The 15,635-nt window shown below is 54.1% G+C and overlaps 5 protein-coding genes across 5 annotated transcripts; 1 reads left to right on the top strand and 4 right to left on the bottom strand.

Annotated features, from left to right (window-relative positions):
- Positions 1-2: 2 nt before the first annotated feature.
- A1O7_06695 (uncharacterized protein) lies at positions 3-1,376 on the bottom strand (the record flags this gene model as incomplete). The annotated part of the gene is made up of 1 exon (XM_007760696.1): positions 3-1,376. One exon carries the CDS (start codon positions 1,374-1,376, stop codon positions 3-5), a length of 1,374 nt encoding a protein of 457 aa, XP_007758886.1.
- Positions 1,377-2,132: 756 nt separating this feature from the next.
- Positions 2,133-3,279, top strand: A1O7_06694 (uncharacterized protein; the record flags this gene model as incomplete). Its single annotated transcript, XM_007760695.1, has 2 exons — positions 2,133-3,140; positions 3,256-3,279. The coding sequence occupies 2 exons, from the start codon at positions 2,133-2,135 to the stop codon at positions 3,277-3,279; spliced, it is 1,032 nt and encodes a 343-aa protein (XP_007758885.1).
- Positions 3,280-5,791: 2,512 nt separating this feature from the next.
- A1O7_06693 (uncharacterized protein) lies at positions 5,792-7,766 on the bottom strand (the record flags this gene model as incomplete). Its single annotated transcript, XM_007760694.1, has 2 exons — positions 5,792-6,953; positions 7,003-7,766. 2 exons carry the CDS (start codon positions 7,764-7,766, stop codon positions 5,792-5,794), a joined length of 1,926 nt encoding a protein of 641 aa, XP_007758884.1.
- Positions 7,767-10,442: 2,676 nt separating this feature from the next.
- A1O7_06692 (uncharacterized protein) lies at positions 10,443-12,533 on the bottom strand (the record flags this gene model as incomplete). The annotated part of the gene is made up of 1 exon (XM_007760693.1): positions 10,443-12,533. One exon carries the CDS (start codon positions 12,531-12,533, stop codon positions 10,443-10,445), a length of 2,091 nt encoding a protein of 696 aa, XP_007758883.1.
- Positions 12,534-12,585: 52 nt separating this feature from the next.
- Positions 12,586-12,897, bottom strand: A1O7_06691 (uncharacterized protein; the record flags this gene model as incomplete). Its single annotated transcript, XM_007760692.1, has 1 exon — positions 12,586-12,897. The coding sequence occupies one exon, from the start codon at positions 12,895-12,897 to the stop codon at positions 12,586-12,588; it is 312 nt and encodes a 103-aa protein (XP_007758882.1).
- Positions 12,898-15,635: the final 2,738 nt, after the last annotated feature.

Here is a 15,635-nt window from a genome sequence, read left to right as displayed (position 1 = left end):
ACCTATCGAGCTGCGATCACCACACTGGTGGACTTGCAGAGTTCTTCTGGAAAATAGCAGAACGGTCCTGATGGAGTGTGGACTCCGTGGTCGCAGTGCGTCCAAATGCCAAAGATACCGCCTGAGCGAACACCTCCTGGCTGGATACCTTCCAACAGCCACTGATCTTGACCACCGTAATTGATGAGAAATCTCCATCGCACCTCTCGCGAGCCCGGCACAAGGCAAGCAAAGCCTCTCACAGCAATGATGAGACGGCGCATCCCATTATAACCACGAGAGTGACCCGAGAAGTAAAGCACTGGCAGACCGGTGCTTATCGGGAGTTTGGTTTGCAGGCGCGGGTCAGACGAGATGGACGGGTCCAGCTTGAGTGTCAGTCTCATCAGGTCGCCGCAGTCTTCGGGTTCGTCATCCAAAGTCAGCCGCGGCTCGGCCTGTTCATCGGGGTGGTTGTAGGCCCAAAGGTCGGCATAGTCTAGAAATGCATATGTTCCCAACCAAGGACCCGTCGCTCGCGCCCAGTCTCCCGGGGTGGTCGGGTCGACCAGGGTGCGGTGAGGGAGGGAAAAGCAGAAGCCTTCTGGCGCGGCGATCTGGTCGACGCACTTGGAGAAGTTGAGCCTCATGACGGTCGCAACGCCCTCGAGGAGAGACCAATCGACCTTGCCGCTGCCATCTCGCAGGAAGGGAGCATAGTCATTGTCCGCACCTATGAGGTTCCAGTCATAGACTTTCCTTCTGGCGGCTCCTCGAGGTTTGTGGTCCACGCGTTCCCAGTTGGTAAGGCCGTACATGACGTGCAGTCGCGAAGCACCTCGAGTTCGACACTTCTCAAACTCGTGGATGGTCATGCTCCTCGTGATGGGACGCGACGACGAGCTTAACGGCGTGTCATTGATGAGGCTTTCGATGCCCTGTCGCCATTCGGCCAGGTTGGATAGAATTTGGAGATTCAACGACGTATATCGATCATCCTCTAGGGGGACTTTGCCGTCCGCAATGTCGCGGGCATTGAGTGTGAACTTTGCCGTGTCAAGAATGCTGAGTAGTGCTTGGATGTTCGCTTCAGCACGGTCGTCGGAGCCGCACGACCTCTTCCGGACGGCCTGGAGAGCGCTGAATCGGCGGGAAAGCTCGGTATAAAAGTCGAAACCCCGCGCGGTTGTCAATGGCGGCGTGCCAGGCGTCATGGACCACGCTTCATCTGGATCATCAAAAACGTGGAGGAATGCAGATTTCCACAATATCTGATTTTGCGGGCCGATTGATAAAGACGCGGCCTTGCATGTCCGGCCGAAGCGGATGATTGATTGAGGTTCGAGAAAGGACAGGATGCCGGCGAGGATCTCGTAAGGTAGATCGAATATCGCCATGGTCGGACGCTAGAGTCGTGTTTCTCGGTGTGGTCAAAGAGAAATAGAAACAAAAACAAACAAGAGACACAGCTGCTCTATGATCATGATGAATGGTGAGGTGGAAGTGATGGAGTTGGGAAGAGAGACCTCATCGCCGTGCCGTTCAGTTCACCTGCCGTTCACTTTCGGCTTACCACAGTAAGTATTCCGTAGGTACAGATAAGTTACCATTCGGCTCCACTATCCCATGTCCAACGTGACCAACGTGGTGAGATAGGCGTGAGTCTACGAGGAGAGAGACGACCTTCGTCCTGTCGACTTGTCTTCATCCTAAGGACAGCGACGAGATATACAAACTAGGCCAATTGAGTCGATGACTGCCTCACTAGAAGAAGTGGTTGCGTTTAAGCATCCAAGCCGCGCGTTCGAGCATCTTTGGCGCCTAGATGCGATGTGCAGGCGGTTTTCGGCCCCCGATATTGTTGCACTGCCCGCCCTTGCGCCGTTGTGTGACTGCCAATCCTTCCTTCCAAGCCGCCAACGCGACGCTGAGCTGCAAACTATTGTAGCGATCTCGCATTGCACCTGTAGACCGTAACACAGCCTCGGGCAGTCGCTTTGCATTCAGCTGTCTCTGGCTGATGTCGCCTTTCTTTCCACATATAAAAAGATATTGCCAGTATCGCAGCGTGGCCTAGCCGCTGCCGCCCGAGTCCACCAGCATTGTCCGCCTTGAAACGCAACCACGAATCGAGCTCTCAAACAGCCGCTACGATGCCTCACTTGAGGGAATTGCTCAAGAAAAAAGACAGGATAGACAACGAGGTCGCACAACAGGACAGTACAGCCGCTCTGCCTCAGGCGAACGAATTCACCTTTTTGCGCACAGACACACATACGGAGGAATACATCAAGCCTCCATCGTTCGCGGACAGCGACCGAACCGGTGTTGAATCTGCTGAGCCTAGAAGCCCTCCCACGTCGAGACGGTCTTTCAGTCGCTTCCGCAAGAGCCCCAGTCCTGGTGGTACGGATGTGCAATCCCCCGGGAAAGAGAGGAAACGACTGTCAGAGCGATTGCATCTGCATCGAGACCGGACTGCTAGTACCAGCTCAGCCAATCTACCGTCCGATCTTCCTGACCTAGCCGACACTTACACTGACTCTTCTGACCGTCAAGACACCGAGGCGAAATGGGAACAGCGTGCAACCATGCTGGCTAGCAAAAGCCCCATAATACCCGCCAACCAGTCGGCCGGCGATCTGAATTATTTCAGCCTTGCGAGTCCTGCGGCACATTCTCCAGTCCGGACTCCAAGCGTCAACGACCCTGAGAGCGACATCGACATCCAGAAGGCCATTGAGCTACATGAGTCAGGCCAGCCAGGTGACCTGGAGGCAGCAACCGAGATGTTCCGCAAGCTCGCAGAACGCGGAAATGTTCTATCCCAGGTGCTGTATGGACTGTCTCTGCGCCACGGTTGGGGATGCCAGCCTGATCCGGCCAAGGCCATCACCTATCTGTCAGCGGCAGCATCAAACTCGGCCACTATCGAGTCGGACGCTCTCAATGCCGGCATGAAGAAAGGAGGCGCCGCCAAAGGAGAGCTTGTTCTTGCGATTTTTGAGTTGGCAAACTGCTTCAGAAATGGCTGGGGAGTCCCCGTCGACAAAGTTGCCGCAAGGCATTATTACGAGACGGCAGCAAATCTAGGAGACACGGACGCCATGAATGAGGCTGCTTGGTGCTACCTGGAAGGATTTGGGGGCAAGAAGGACAAGGTAAGTCAACGTCCTGTCTCTCATCATTTGCGCATGTCCCGAACCCTATATCTATCACATGCTTGCTCGTATCCCGTCACTCGATCCGCGTCCCCTTATCCTCTACACGTGACAGAAGGCGGCAGCAGCCCCCAACTGAGGCTCATCGACCCACCCGAAATCAGGTGCAGCACAATCTGACCTGTATCGAATGTGCCGTGGGTCAGACTTTGACACCCTTTGGGCGTCCTGCGGCCCCCAAATACGCGAAATACCTAAATACAGCACTTCGTCAATGGCAGCTTCACTTTGGGCAGCAATGCAGCAACCTCTCCTCCACTCAGCGGTCGCACCGCCGGCCTCTCGTGCCCGTACCTTGCATTAGTCTGGAGTCGTCATGGGTTCCACGAATCACAAACCTTCTGCGTCTCGGAGAAATGAATCGACACTGACACCATGTATCTCGCGAGACAGTTTAAAGCGGCGCAACTTCTCAGATTGGCCGAAAAGAGTGGTTCGAAGACGTTGGGAAATAGCTGGTAAGTCCCAGTTTCATGACTCTTTGCGCATCATCCGATCGAAGTCTTCCCCTTCCTGGCACTTTATCACATCCTGGGTTCCATTTTCACACAAATCGGGTCGAAAATCTGGCGGTGTCCTGGGATACAATGCCAAGACGGACTTGATTGGCGGTCAAACTTGGAGACACCCTTATGCGACCGCTTAAGCGACCCGGGTGCACCATCGTCAGCTTTCAACGATGGTTCGCGCTGGCTTGACTTTGGATGTCCAAAGCGAGGTGGCTGGGCTGCAGTCCGTCCACCAGGCGCAAAGTGTTCGGAAGCATCCCATAGGCAAGCAGTTGACCTCTTTGGGAGCCTCAATGTTTCATTTGCAACCCGGACAAAGAGCGGTGATGCGTTACTACGTGCTGACGTCTTGGTGTTTATGATGATCAGGATTTGGAAGGAGAAATACGACCCACCGAACTGAGCGCCCGACCTTGTATCGTCCGAATATCGGCTCAACGAAGACCGTGACCCTGGGCCTAACACGAGTCTTGATTCCAAAGCTCAAGACGCATTCGCAGACATGACTCAAAGCAAGGCGAGGCGACTCAGGCCCGAGGAATCCGGCGACCGATGACCATAACCTCAACCAACAACTTACCCACAACTGGCCCTCAAACCTGTCAGCCCTTTGCTCCCGCGCTAGTGTCCCGTCTCTCTCTACTACTCCCCAGGCAACGAACGAGCTCTGGGCGACAGTCTTCCTGCTATCGCTGGCCCGTCGTCCAAGGGCACTTTGGCAACCCAAGTTGGGGTTGAGCAGCGCCGAAGGCATGGAGGCGGGCCACGGCAACCGCCGCAGCCCATACCCCTAAGCTTTAGGTCGACTTGTTGGCTCCCCAGCAGTGGTCGTGGAGGAGGCCGTGCCTGCATGACGCAGGGGACTTCGTCGTCAGGGAGCTGGTGCCTGCCCGCCCTGGACGGGGCTCTTGCCCTTGCCCTGACGTGGTGAACATCTTATCACGATCCATGTGTTCTGGATTGCGCGGCCCCAGCACGAAGACTTCACTGCTCATCATTCCTCATTGCTCAGGCTGAGACTCGGCCAGTGCCTCAGTGACGGCTTTAGCTTCGGTGTGACCAGAGTCCATGACATGGTGCCGAGCTCGGAGCAGAGGGCAAAAACGGTGAAGGGGACCACCCAGGCCATCTGTGACGGAGACGTTCAGGTCTGGGACCCTGATTATCCGATCGACTAGTATGTAATCATATGAGTCCTGAGACAGATATGGACAGGATTGCGCGGCTTTGTGAGGCTGTTCATTAATCATAAATTCTCAATCATCCAGCTTGGGACCTGTCTGATCCGCTGTGCTTGTCCCTTTTCCCGTTCTCGCTCTGTGCGCTAGGGGGCGTCATGTCAAGCATTGCTATCCGGCTCTGCTTGCTTGTTCGCTCGCTATATAGTAATATATGAAGACGTCAAAATCTGTACTGGTGGTCGTTTCATGACATAACGGGTCGTTACATGTTGGGGCGTCATGTCCTGTGCTGCGCCCTGCCTGTTGCCATCGTGCATGGCCTGGGGGAGATTGGGGGGATTGCTCCATTCCATTCTCATCATACAGGGTTTCTGGTTCCCTTTTTGCCCTTTTTCCTTGATTCGGCCGGTCCGCCGTCCGTCCTCCCTTACAGCCTTATCCATGGTGAATGGATCTGTTCGGTGTATCTGGTTTCCCATCCCACCCTTCCCGTGAGGCATATTCTGCTATATCCAAAATGGTAGAAGTTCATCTTATCATGGGCCGTGAGGTAACTGGTAATCATCATGTCGTAGTCATACTAATCCGAAAATGCAAAAAGCAAGAATAACCCAAAATCCTAAAGGTCTCCAGATACCCCAAAATCAAGGAAATTGTGCCCTGAAGCATATGTCTCTTTTCCGCTGACTGTGCGCTTCCGCTATCCGTTGGTCGCTAAAATCAGGCTGACTCGGTCGAGTGGCCTGTCCGAAAGGTTGGCCCAGATGGGGAGTCCATCTCGCCGAAAACCAATGACAAAGGGGACCTGTAGAGTGGTGAGTCTGTTCATAAACCAAAAAAATCAAGCCCTCGTTCGTAATACTATCGTGAGCTCCCTGCTGGGACTTTGGCGGCTGGAAGCTCAGTCGATTTTCGTTTGTGCGACCATTTCGCGGAAATCTCGCAGGACTTTCTCTGGGACACGATCGAGGAGGACACTTCTTTCTCGTGCTTTGTTTCCCAGACCAGCCATCTTCTCGAGGCCGTCACGCTTGGCTTGCATGCTGGCGAATAGTTGCTGCAGCTTGGTAGGTTTGATTTCAATGAGGTCATCATCGTCCTCATCACCATCCTCAAGGCCACAGTCGGGACTGCTGATGTGGTTGTAAGAGGCGGCGGACAGCGAGAATGCAGCTGCAGCCTGCTGTTGACGGGAGGGTGTAGTCAAGGATATATGCAGGCTGTCGAGAGCGGCGTCAGACGGCTGAGGAGCTATTCCAGAGACGTCAGACAGGGCGTGAGGGAAGTTGCTGCCGTCAGCCGGGGCGGCAGGCCGGGAAGGGAGGACTTCTCGTGAGCCCTCGGGCCCTGAAGCGAGAACAGCTTGGAGGACCTGGCCAGCCTCGGCACGATACTCGTTGGACAGCGTCGGTATAGCCGGGGAAACGACCGCGACCGACGTTGCAGCACTTGCAGCTTTGGACAACGACCCAGCCTGAGACATGATGAACGCTCCAGACAGCAAGCACATGTAAAAGGTTTCCCAGCTGAAAGCAGCGTCGACCTTGACATCTGATTTCGTGGCGGTGGTGGTTGCAGATGGCTCGGGATTGGACGACGTTGTAGGTCGTGGAGTGGCCTGTCGCTGCAAATTGTCGGACTCTTCCATCTTCATGTCGTCGCCATTGATGAGACTGAAATTGTCGTCCCAGTTGTCTTCTAGACCGAGATCCTTGAAGCTGTTGAAGTCACTGGAGAATGCATCCGAGTCGTTGGCCGAGAAGGCCTGTGCGTTCTGTTCCCGTTCAAGATCCCGGACGGTGTCTTTCAAAATGGTGTTCATGCGTCGAAGCTCGGCGGTCTCGAGCGTCTTTGTTCGAATAGCCTCATCTCTCTCATATGAGAGCTGGTGAATGTATTGCTCGAATTGTTGAATCTGATGGTTCCATCGCTGCCTCTCCTGATGAAGAACATTCTCGAGGTGGGAGATGGTCTCCTCGAGCTCACCCTTTTGATTGGTGAGCATCTTCTTATCCGCCTCCAGCTTCTCGGCGTTCTGCTTCTTCCGCATGCGAGAGTCGAGCCTGTCCACGAGGTTAGTTGGTGGCGGAGACATGCTTGCACTGTACTTACGCTGCTTGACGGTTCCGGAGCAGGCGCTTCTGCTGCTTCAGTTCTTTCTTCTCTTCTTCATTCGACGCATGCGCGATCAGAGTGTCGATGGTGTTGATGTTTCGCTCAGCGGGAATGTCGAACTTGGCGTTCTTCTTCCTGATGCCGTCTGACCGCATGACAAACATAGGCGACGTCCCTCTGTATCTCTGCCTTATCCGCCGACCAGTTGACGCAACATCTGAGGAAGTAGTCGAAGCCCATCCACCTTGACTCGACTGCGGCGACATGGAGACGGCGGAAACAGGCTCTTGCTGTGCGAAATTGAAAGTCACAGGCCCGTTGTACTGGCCCTGCTGCTCGAAAGGCTCTTGTACCGGGCTGAAGAATGGAGTGGGAGTGTTGGCTTCGGATTGTGCAGACAAGGGCCACGCTTGGTTTGGCATGAATCCGGGGCCGCAGTTCGCGGTGTTGCTCTGACCAAAGAACGGACCATTGGACGTCGACGTTGAGACCGAGGATTGCGAGAAGTGACGAGCCGGAGCCATGCCGCCATGGGGCCTCTCCTGCCAGACTTGTGAGGATGCAGAGAACTCGTCCTCTAGCTTTGCGACTGACGGGCGTCGACTGTCACCCACCGTCATATCGGCGGGGGTGGAGGACTCGAAGACCCTGTCGTCGAGGATTGAGGAGGAATCGTCTTCGGTGAGAGCTGGCTTGATATCGTCTGGCCAGCGAGGCTGTCCATATGTGAAGTACGGTTGGGGTTGGTACTGCATCGCCATGGGTGCAGGTGAGTTGGGACTGACAACAGGTTGTTTGTTGTGTGCCGATGGACGGATTAAGTGGCGGTGAGCGAAAGGTGGGGAAGGTTGTGGTGGGAGGGCTCCTTCCGTTTATGTAGCAACTCTCAAAGTCCGGATGAGATGAGCAGCCGCGACAACGAGCATGCCGTGTCTTCGAAGAGGCAAAGGACGTAGATGTAGATGTCAGATGTTCACAGATAGGAAGCAGATGGACCGCATCGGGAGAGGAGATGCAGCAGGTTTAGTATGTATTGTGGACGCAAGCGACGGTGCCCAGATACGGTACAATACCGGCGAGGAAAAGAGCGGAGGGGTAGGATCAAGATCAGAAACAAGGAGCCTGACGGGAGCAGCCTCCAAGCCCCATTTCCCGGTCTCTGGACGGGTGATGAGAGGAGAGGGAGCAGGACGTTGACCGAGGAATCAATGGAGAGGAAGAATTGGGGTGGAGAGACTCAAGACGGGACTCGGTCTCCCAGACATTGAGGAAGCCGGCTCCACCAGCGGCCGAGAAGACCAGTGCGGTGTGTAGAGAAAAGCAGCGGGATGGCAGAACAGGACACGAGGGAAGGAAGCAGGAGTACGGGGATGGTTGGGCGGGCTCTAGGCGGCCAGGGTGAGGATTGGATGCTCTGCTCACTCTTCGCCCGCCATATGGTTTGCTTCGCTTTGGGCAGCGACCGCAGGAGGAGACCCGAGTCCCGTGGTCGCAGCGTGCGGCCTGCAGAAGAACGATGGCCCTCACGCAACCAGACTGGCTGTGCGAGTCTCCGCAGAGGGCGACCTTTCATGCGACCGCCTCTTGGGTCGCTTCAGCGCGTTTCTCATCCACACGGAGCTCGTGAGTTCTCCTGATCAGGCACAATTCAATGGCGACGCCCCGAAATGAGCAGTCACAGTCACCGTCGCTGCAAGGAGACGACGACTGGTTCTCGGCACGGTCATTGATGGCCTCGATGTTTCTGAAGCAAGGCCGGGCACAACAGACGAGATTGGGATGTCAGACGACAAAGGACGGCCCAGTGACCTTGGGGACTTGGGCACCCCGAAAGACGAGAGACCGCGATTGGCACCGTACCTGAGTAATCCAAAGTGCTGTGCCGTTTCCAGGTCTCCCTCGACGTGACCTGTTCCGCAGATGATTGTTGCATGTGAGGAAAACAGAACAAGTTGGATCACTACACAGTACAGGGCGCAGGAAACCCAAGCCAGCTCCAGCCCCTCTCTCCCTCCCGATACGCGTTCTAGGCTTGACTGTTTGCTCTCTAGAGGCTCGCTTACCCTGCCTTGTGCTGACGGCGGCGCTGGAAATCTCAGGTTCGGCACGGGCCTGGCGCCCAGCTCCGCGTAAATCGCATCATCCACATCACCCCCATCATCCTGCAAACTGACTGTCCTGGTGATGGCCCATTTTGAAGCACGGATGACTTCTGGCCCTCTTGACCCTGAAGATCAACGCTCAGATCGTCATGCCCACACGCTCGGGACAGTGCGACACTCAACCTGAGCACCTGGCTTTGTCGATGAAAAAGCGATCGACTTTCTCCTAAGAGATCGCAATCACGGCTCGTTAGCAACACCCACGGCTCAATGATTCATCGGGACGGTCAAAAGAATGAGCAGGACCGTAGTCGAAGCGCAACCATTGACTGCCGAGAGCCTGATGGTGAGGTCTTCTGATCAAGTCTAACGGCTTTTTGCCTGGCCTCGTCTCGGAACGTTCGCCAGATGGCTTACCGTGCAGAAATAGGTACAGTACAGGGTACCTATTGACAACTTTACTGCAACACCTCAGTGAGCAAATGCAGCAGTTGCCCGTCCACTGGTGACCGCCCCGAGACTGCAGGTGTACCTTGTACTGTGTACGTAGCCCAGCAAGCCACCCTCTACAATACTGACGACCACGACTTCGAGACAGCAATTACCATAGGTACCCAGCACGTGTTGTCCCTACACAGCCCGATGACCGCCCCTCTCTGTCCTTCTACCAATCGAGTGCAGCGATTCTCGGACCGAGTGCGTCTTGGACAAAAGTAACACCCTCAAAGCCATCCCATCCAAACTCGGCAATAGCAACGACATGGATTCCGCCTGACCATGCCCGTATCTTCACCAGCTCCGTCACCACGTTGCCGTGCGGATGTTCACTCCCTTGTCTGGACGGCGAAAGCTCGATACTCCGCCTACGACGTTGGCGCAGTCACAGTGTGGCAGCGTGGCAACCACGTTCAGGCAGGAAGAAATCGTAATTCTGGTCAGGCACTCAGGCTCGACGGTCTGCAACATGAGGTCCTACCTGACGGCGATACTCGTACGCCAAATCGGTTTTCGAGACCTCAGACGCCAGCCTACACGCATTATCGATACGGTGAACACCGGGTGCCCAGTGCTTACGCTACGAGCTGCACCACCCTCATCGTGCCCACGTCGATGTTTGCCTTGGTTGTGCCGAGTCCACCTCACACGCCATCCATGATGGTTTGTGGCTTCACCGTTGCCGCTAGTTAGGCCGACAAGAGCTCAGACAAAGTCGACGAGCTAGGAGCGCCGATTTTTTGTTTTGATGCAGGTAAGAAGCATATGCCCGCTTCGTGCACGCGTCACTCCCTCCGTGCGAACTTGTGATTTGGAAATGCCATGTAACAGCAATCAAGCTCAGGACTCTTTTGCGTCGAAGAACTCGTCGACCCCTTCGTCGAGATGCCCGTACAAAGTGCCCGCCTGTGGCGGAGGATACCGTGTTTTCTCGTCCGAGCCGACAACCATTTCCAAATGGCCGGGATAGGTTTCACGTACAGTGACAGTCTGTCTCCATGTTTTCGCCGCCTCCACACCTGCACAAGTGTCCTGCAATTTCGGCGATGGATGCGAGTTCAACGCCAACGCAATCAGCTCTGCGACCGTAGACCATGAACTGACCAGTCCCTCCTTCTGGATGACAACCTTATGAAAGATGACGGTGGAATGCAAAGCTGCAACGACCACGTGAATCAGCAGCAGGATGATCCCGAATTGTACAGTCTTCGACCCTTCCCAGCTATAGCCATACCCATAGCGATCGAAGACGGGATCGATGCGGAGCAGGTTCCCGAGGTCTGCGGCTGTGGTATTCAGAGTTTCGTCTTCCCCGCCCTGAGCGGTCGTCACCAGGAAGCGGCCAACGAGCTTGTCGCCGTCTGTCCGATTCAGCAGAAACATGGACGGTGAGTAAGGGAAAAGACCGTTGCCAGCGATTCGTGCCAGACCATCGGTGATTGCGCCGGCAAGTAAGGTGGATATCATCGTGGCACGACTCCTTCGGACGTCATCGATTGTACGGTTGGCAGATACACCTGTTTGCGCGCTGCCGACAAACGGTGACTTGAAAGCGTTCATGACTTGGTCAGTGACTCGGGGGTCCTCGAACACTGCTTGCTGAAGCATGGCGACGATGGCAGGTACGGGCCCGTCAGTGAAGGCAATATCCTGGTTGATCGCGTCTGCGTAATCTTGGCTGATCGTGATGTTCCTGACCGGTTGGGCTACGGCAGCCTTGTGAGGGAGAGTGAGACAGGTGTTTGGCAGCTTCCCTCTGGTGGTGAATGCAACCTGATCGCTGCTCCTCGGCTCGTAGAAAACATCCACAGGAACCCACTGCGCGTAGATACTACAGGCGTGGATCTCTGTTGCCTGGCGCAGGTCCGTTGGATCGTCCGTAGTCGTGTATTCCCAGGGTACTCTAACCGCAGCACCGATTGATGGGTTCTCAGCTCCCTCAGGCATGTGCACCCAGTCAAATGTCGTGTCGTTCATCGTGCTGTGGTATGGCAGGATGTAGTCTTTATTGGGAAGTTGCTTCTTGGGCGTGAAACTGGGAAAGTTGACATGAGAACGATCTTCGACCTCCGAGGTGTTGTAGTAGTCGTTTCCGTTACACATGACCTCGACCCTTGGAGCATATATTGGGCCAGCTAGACTCAGCCTCGGTCGAGTAGTTGAGAGAGCTAGGCCTTGCCAGTTGTTGCGAGCAAAAGTCCAGTAGGCAGTCAGCGCCCCCGTGATGAATGTGTTTAATGACATGCCTGAGGCTCTCCCATCAAAGTCACTTGCACAGCTCTGGGTCGAAAGAACTCTTCGGCTATCTCCACGGGCGTCGGGAAAGCTGATATTCGTGCCAGCAGTAGAATTGGTGAACAGTAGATTGCCCGCCCATTGATAAGTGTCGCGGAAGCCGCCTGCGGGACATGAATCCTGGACCGAGGTGGACAATGTAGCGTTCACGCAGTCAACGCCCGAATCCGGAGCATTAACACTCCCTTTGGTAAGTTCATCGGGCCATAGCACTGTGCTTTGGTTGTAGATATAGAAAGGGAGAACATCATTGACGAAAGGCCTGTCGATATGGAACCAGTTAAGGGATGGAATGACTGCGATGGCAGAAGATGGTCCTGCAAGCGTCGCAAGGATGGTCGCCAGGAGCGAGAGGAGCCAGAACCTCCAGTAGTGAGCCTTGCCTGTCATGATCGAAGACCAATATGCTTTGGTCCTGATGTAGTCACCAGAGCCCACCGCAAAACTATTCGCCAGCATTCCGAGGGGGAGCCCATGATTGCCAACGATATGTGCCTGGGCTACATGCATAATGATGTTTCCCAGCGAGGCGACCAAGATTAGCTCGTGCAGTTTGGCTGCCAACTGAAGGGCGTTCATTGCACCTCCTTGTGTGATGCCGGGTAGGATTTCGACGTTGGGATCCACCAAATCCATCCTGTAAGCCTAGGGTTAATTGACATGCCGTGGACTTCGGGATTCGGGTGACTTACCAGTACTCATTCCTGAAGCTCAATTGGACTACTGCTACACTTATAGCACCAGCCGCAAAGTGAGGGAGAAGTTTGTATGAGTTTGGCCAGAAGCCCGTACGGATAGCTTGCTTAGGCCCTTCGGGGGACTGGCCAAAAGTCTGCGCATGGTTCGGAGTCGAGGCATCGCCCAGCTCAACCTTTTCATATTCGAATAACCTGTCTGGGGGGCTGGTAAAACTCTGAACAGTGTAAGTCCGTTTTGGAACAGCAGCGAGAATAGGATCAAGCGAGTGTTGTGATTCGTTCACGGCCTGCTCGGGGGCCATGTTGAAGATTTTACCGTATAAAGAACGTGAGGCACGGCGACCTGCGCCGAGTCGATCCATGGTAGGCAAGTAAAAGACTCGAACAGAGCCGTGGTGAAGCGTTTCGTGGGTCTGAAGAGGAAGTTCAAAGTATATGCATCAGGGCCGTCAACAATGAGAGTATAGTCAATTCGGTGCCATGAGCATTCGAGGCAAGAATTGTCATGAAGCAGAGGGACGGACGTCGATTGTCAATATACTCTGTACCTAGGGGTAAGCGATATCTCTGCCAGGTAGGGACTGGCCTGGGTATCTACGTAGTAGTGTCAGCCCTGTAAGGAGAAATTGGTCTCTGATTTGCGACACTAATACCCTGAGGGCGCAACGAGGGCGTCCAACGCAGGGCATCATCAGCCTCATGGGGCTAGGAAGCATGATCTCGAGTCAGAAGCTGTCAGTGTAAGTTGCTTAGGGTTGCCATCAAGTTGGGCCAGAAGCATGGAAAACGTCTGCGGCAGGCAATTTTGAAACGCTATGCGCGCGACCATGTGGACCAAGTAAGCGCTAACTTGGTTGTATTAGTGAACCACGCTCCATGGACGCCTTCGGTCAATTGATGACTATACTTCTGTAGAGGACGACCGTGAATAGAACTGAGCAGATTCAGACGGAACTCAGACCAAAGGCAGACCTGCAGAGGTCAGAGAAACCCGGGGCCAGGAGCAGAGGAATGGGTCAACCGCCGGATTCCGAAGTCCACGGTAGAAAAAGGTACGTGTACGGAGTGCATCGTACTCCGTAAATCTACATCGCAGAACGAGCAAGCGAGATGAGGAGGGTCGCTTGATGATCTCCACATGCGATGATGGTATTACTGTAGGAAGCTCGTAGGTAGGCTGGAAAAGATTGGTGGATGACAGATAAGAAGAGCCTCAAGGACCTAAAATAAACGAAAAGTTGGTGATCCGATCAGCTTACTCCTGTTGGTGATTGGCGGCGCTGTCGAAAATGCTTCCCTTAAAGCCCTTTGCGAGCAAACGGAGTATTTTCCGCCTATTCTGGAAGATGGAAGCCGTGTTCTACTGGACTCGAAAGGAAGTTACTCAGGTCTCATTGTCCACTGACTCGGAACTCATGCATTACTCCATCCCACAGAGCGCGCCCAAGTGCCTGGGGTTCGGGATCCTGCCACTTTCCGTATTATCCAACGAGAGAGCTCCCTGTGATGACTATTTTCAATTCTGGTGGCTATTCGTCCTCTGGGCCACATCGTGTCGGTGCTTGGGAGCTTACACGAACCAAATGGCTTATGAGCAACAAAGACTAAAGAAATGTGACGAGTACACGTACTTCACAAACGTGTAACATTGTTGCCACCCCAGAGAGGACCAGTTGTATTCCGGCTTCATTCGAATCCTCCATCCTTTCAGACCTCGTGTCGCTGCTGCATTTGGATGAATCGTCAGCTCACTTATGGCTCCCTTCATCGATGAAACCGAAATCAAAGTGGTTGGCCATCACCAGGAATCTGATACAATTCTTTCTTTTAATGCTCCCCATGTGAAGCCTCCCAGACATCATTCAATTGCTTCAAGCAGACCGCCACAGCCCCATTTGACTATACCATAAGTCCTGCTCCATATCTGTGGCAAGGTTTCGGACATCAGCTATAGGATACGTACGCAGAGCAGGTATATGTCGAATCCATCTTGCCGCCTTCTCTGACTGGCTGAACAGAAAGCATACGGAGCATGGTTCAGAGATTGTGTCAGAAATGGTGGACACAAGATAAGCTATGCGTTAACCACTCCATGAGGACAGCTGTTCAACCCAATCCTTGGCCTCCTTGACAAAGTTTGTGACCGATCCTCCCTGATATCAGGTACAAGGAAATAAAACAGCTGGTCTTGAAGTCTTCCTGTCAGAGGGTTGGAGCGCTTTCCGGACAGCATTACCATCCGACTACATTAATTTCACACCAATGAAGCTGGGAGAATGTATGCGAGGAAGATATGCGGCGTGAGAGCACTACCACACACGACCTCGAGCAATCCCATCAAGTATCGTCCACAAGAAGAGTCACACAGTATACTTTACCGGCACGCTACCGAGGTGATGGAGCAAGACGCCCTACCGTCCTCCATAATTTCTTGATACACGGAAAAATCGGTGGACGGTCCGGTCTGCTGTTTGATATCCCGGACAACATGGAGCAAAGGCCGAGGACTGGGCTATTTTTACTGGCCTAGACATCTGCCGAGGATCACAAAAAGACACTTTTGCGGGCTACCTGGTCGTTCTTGCTCCATCTCTCCGCACAATAGCCCCGACGATCTGCGCTGCAACCTCTAATGCGGGGACCCATTCCATCAGTACGAAGTCAAGGCACCACATCTTAAGCGGTATTGGCTTGAAAGCTTGCAGGACGATATTCTTGGCCTCAATCAACGGCGTCGAAAGCCAAGATGGAAGCGTGCCGCATGCAGCTATGCTCTGCAGGCATAGTTCCTGTTGATAGGAGCGGAAGCCCTGTCTCCACTGAGCAGCATGGCAACGTGAACCATGAACAAGGTCTACATGCTGCGCTCTCCAGTTAGACTTGGGGAAACGACGATGATCGTTTTACCGAAGGAGCAACCCAACGCCGCTGTCAGTTCACATAGCCATGTGGGCTGGTTGAGCCTTGGCTACTTCTATGGACGGAAGGTATGAACGGTAGGAGAACCATGTCTGATGGGCCATGACTTGGCAGAGACGGG

This window comes from Cladophialophora yegresii (assembly GCF_000585515.1).
Source record: "Cladophialophora yegresii CBS 114405 chromosome Unknown aczIN-supercont1.4, whole genome shotgun sequence".
Lineage (NCBI taxonomy): Eukaryota > Fungi > Ascomycota > Eurotiomycetes > Chaetothyriales > Herpotrichiellaceae > Cladophialophora > Cladophialophora yegresii.
This window is presented reverse-complemented; position numbering and strand designations above follow the sequence as displayed.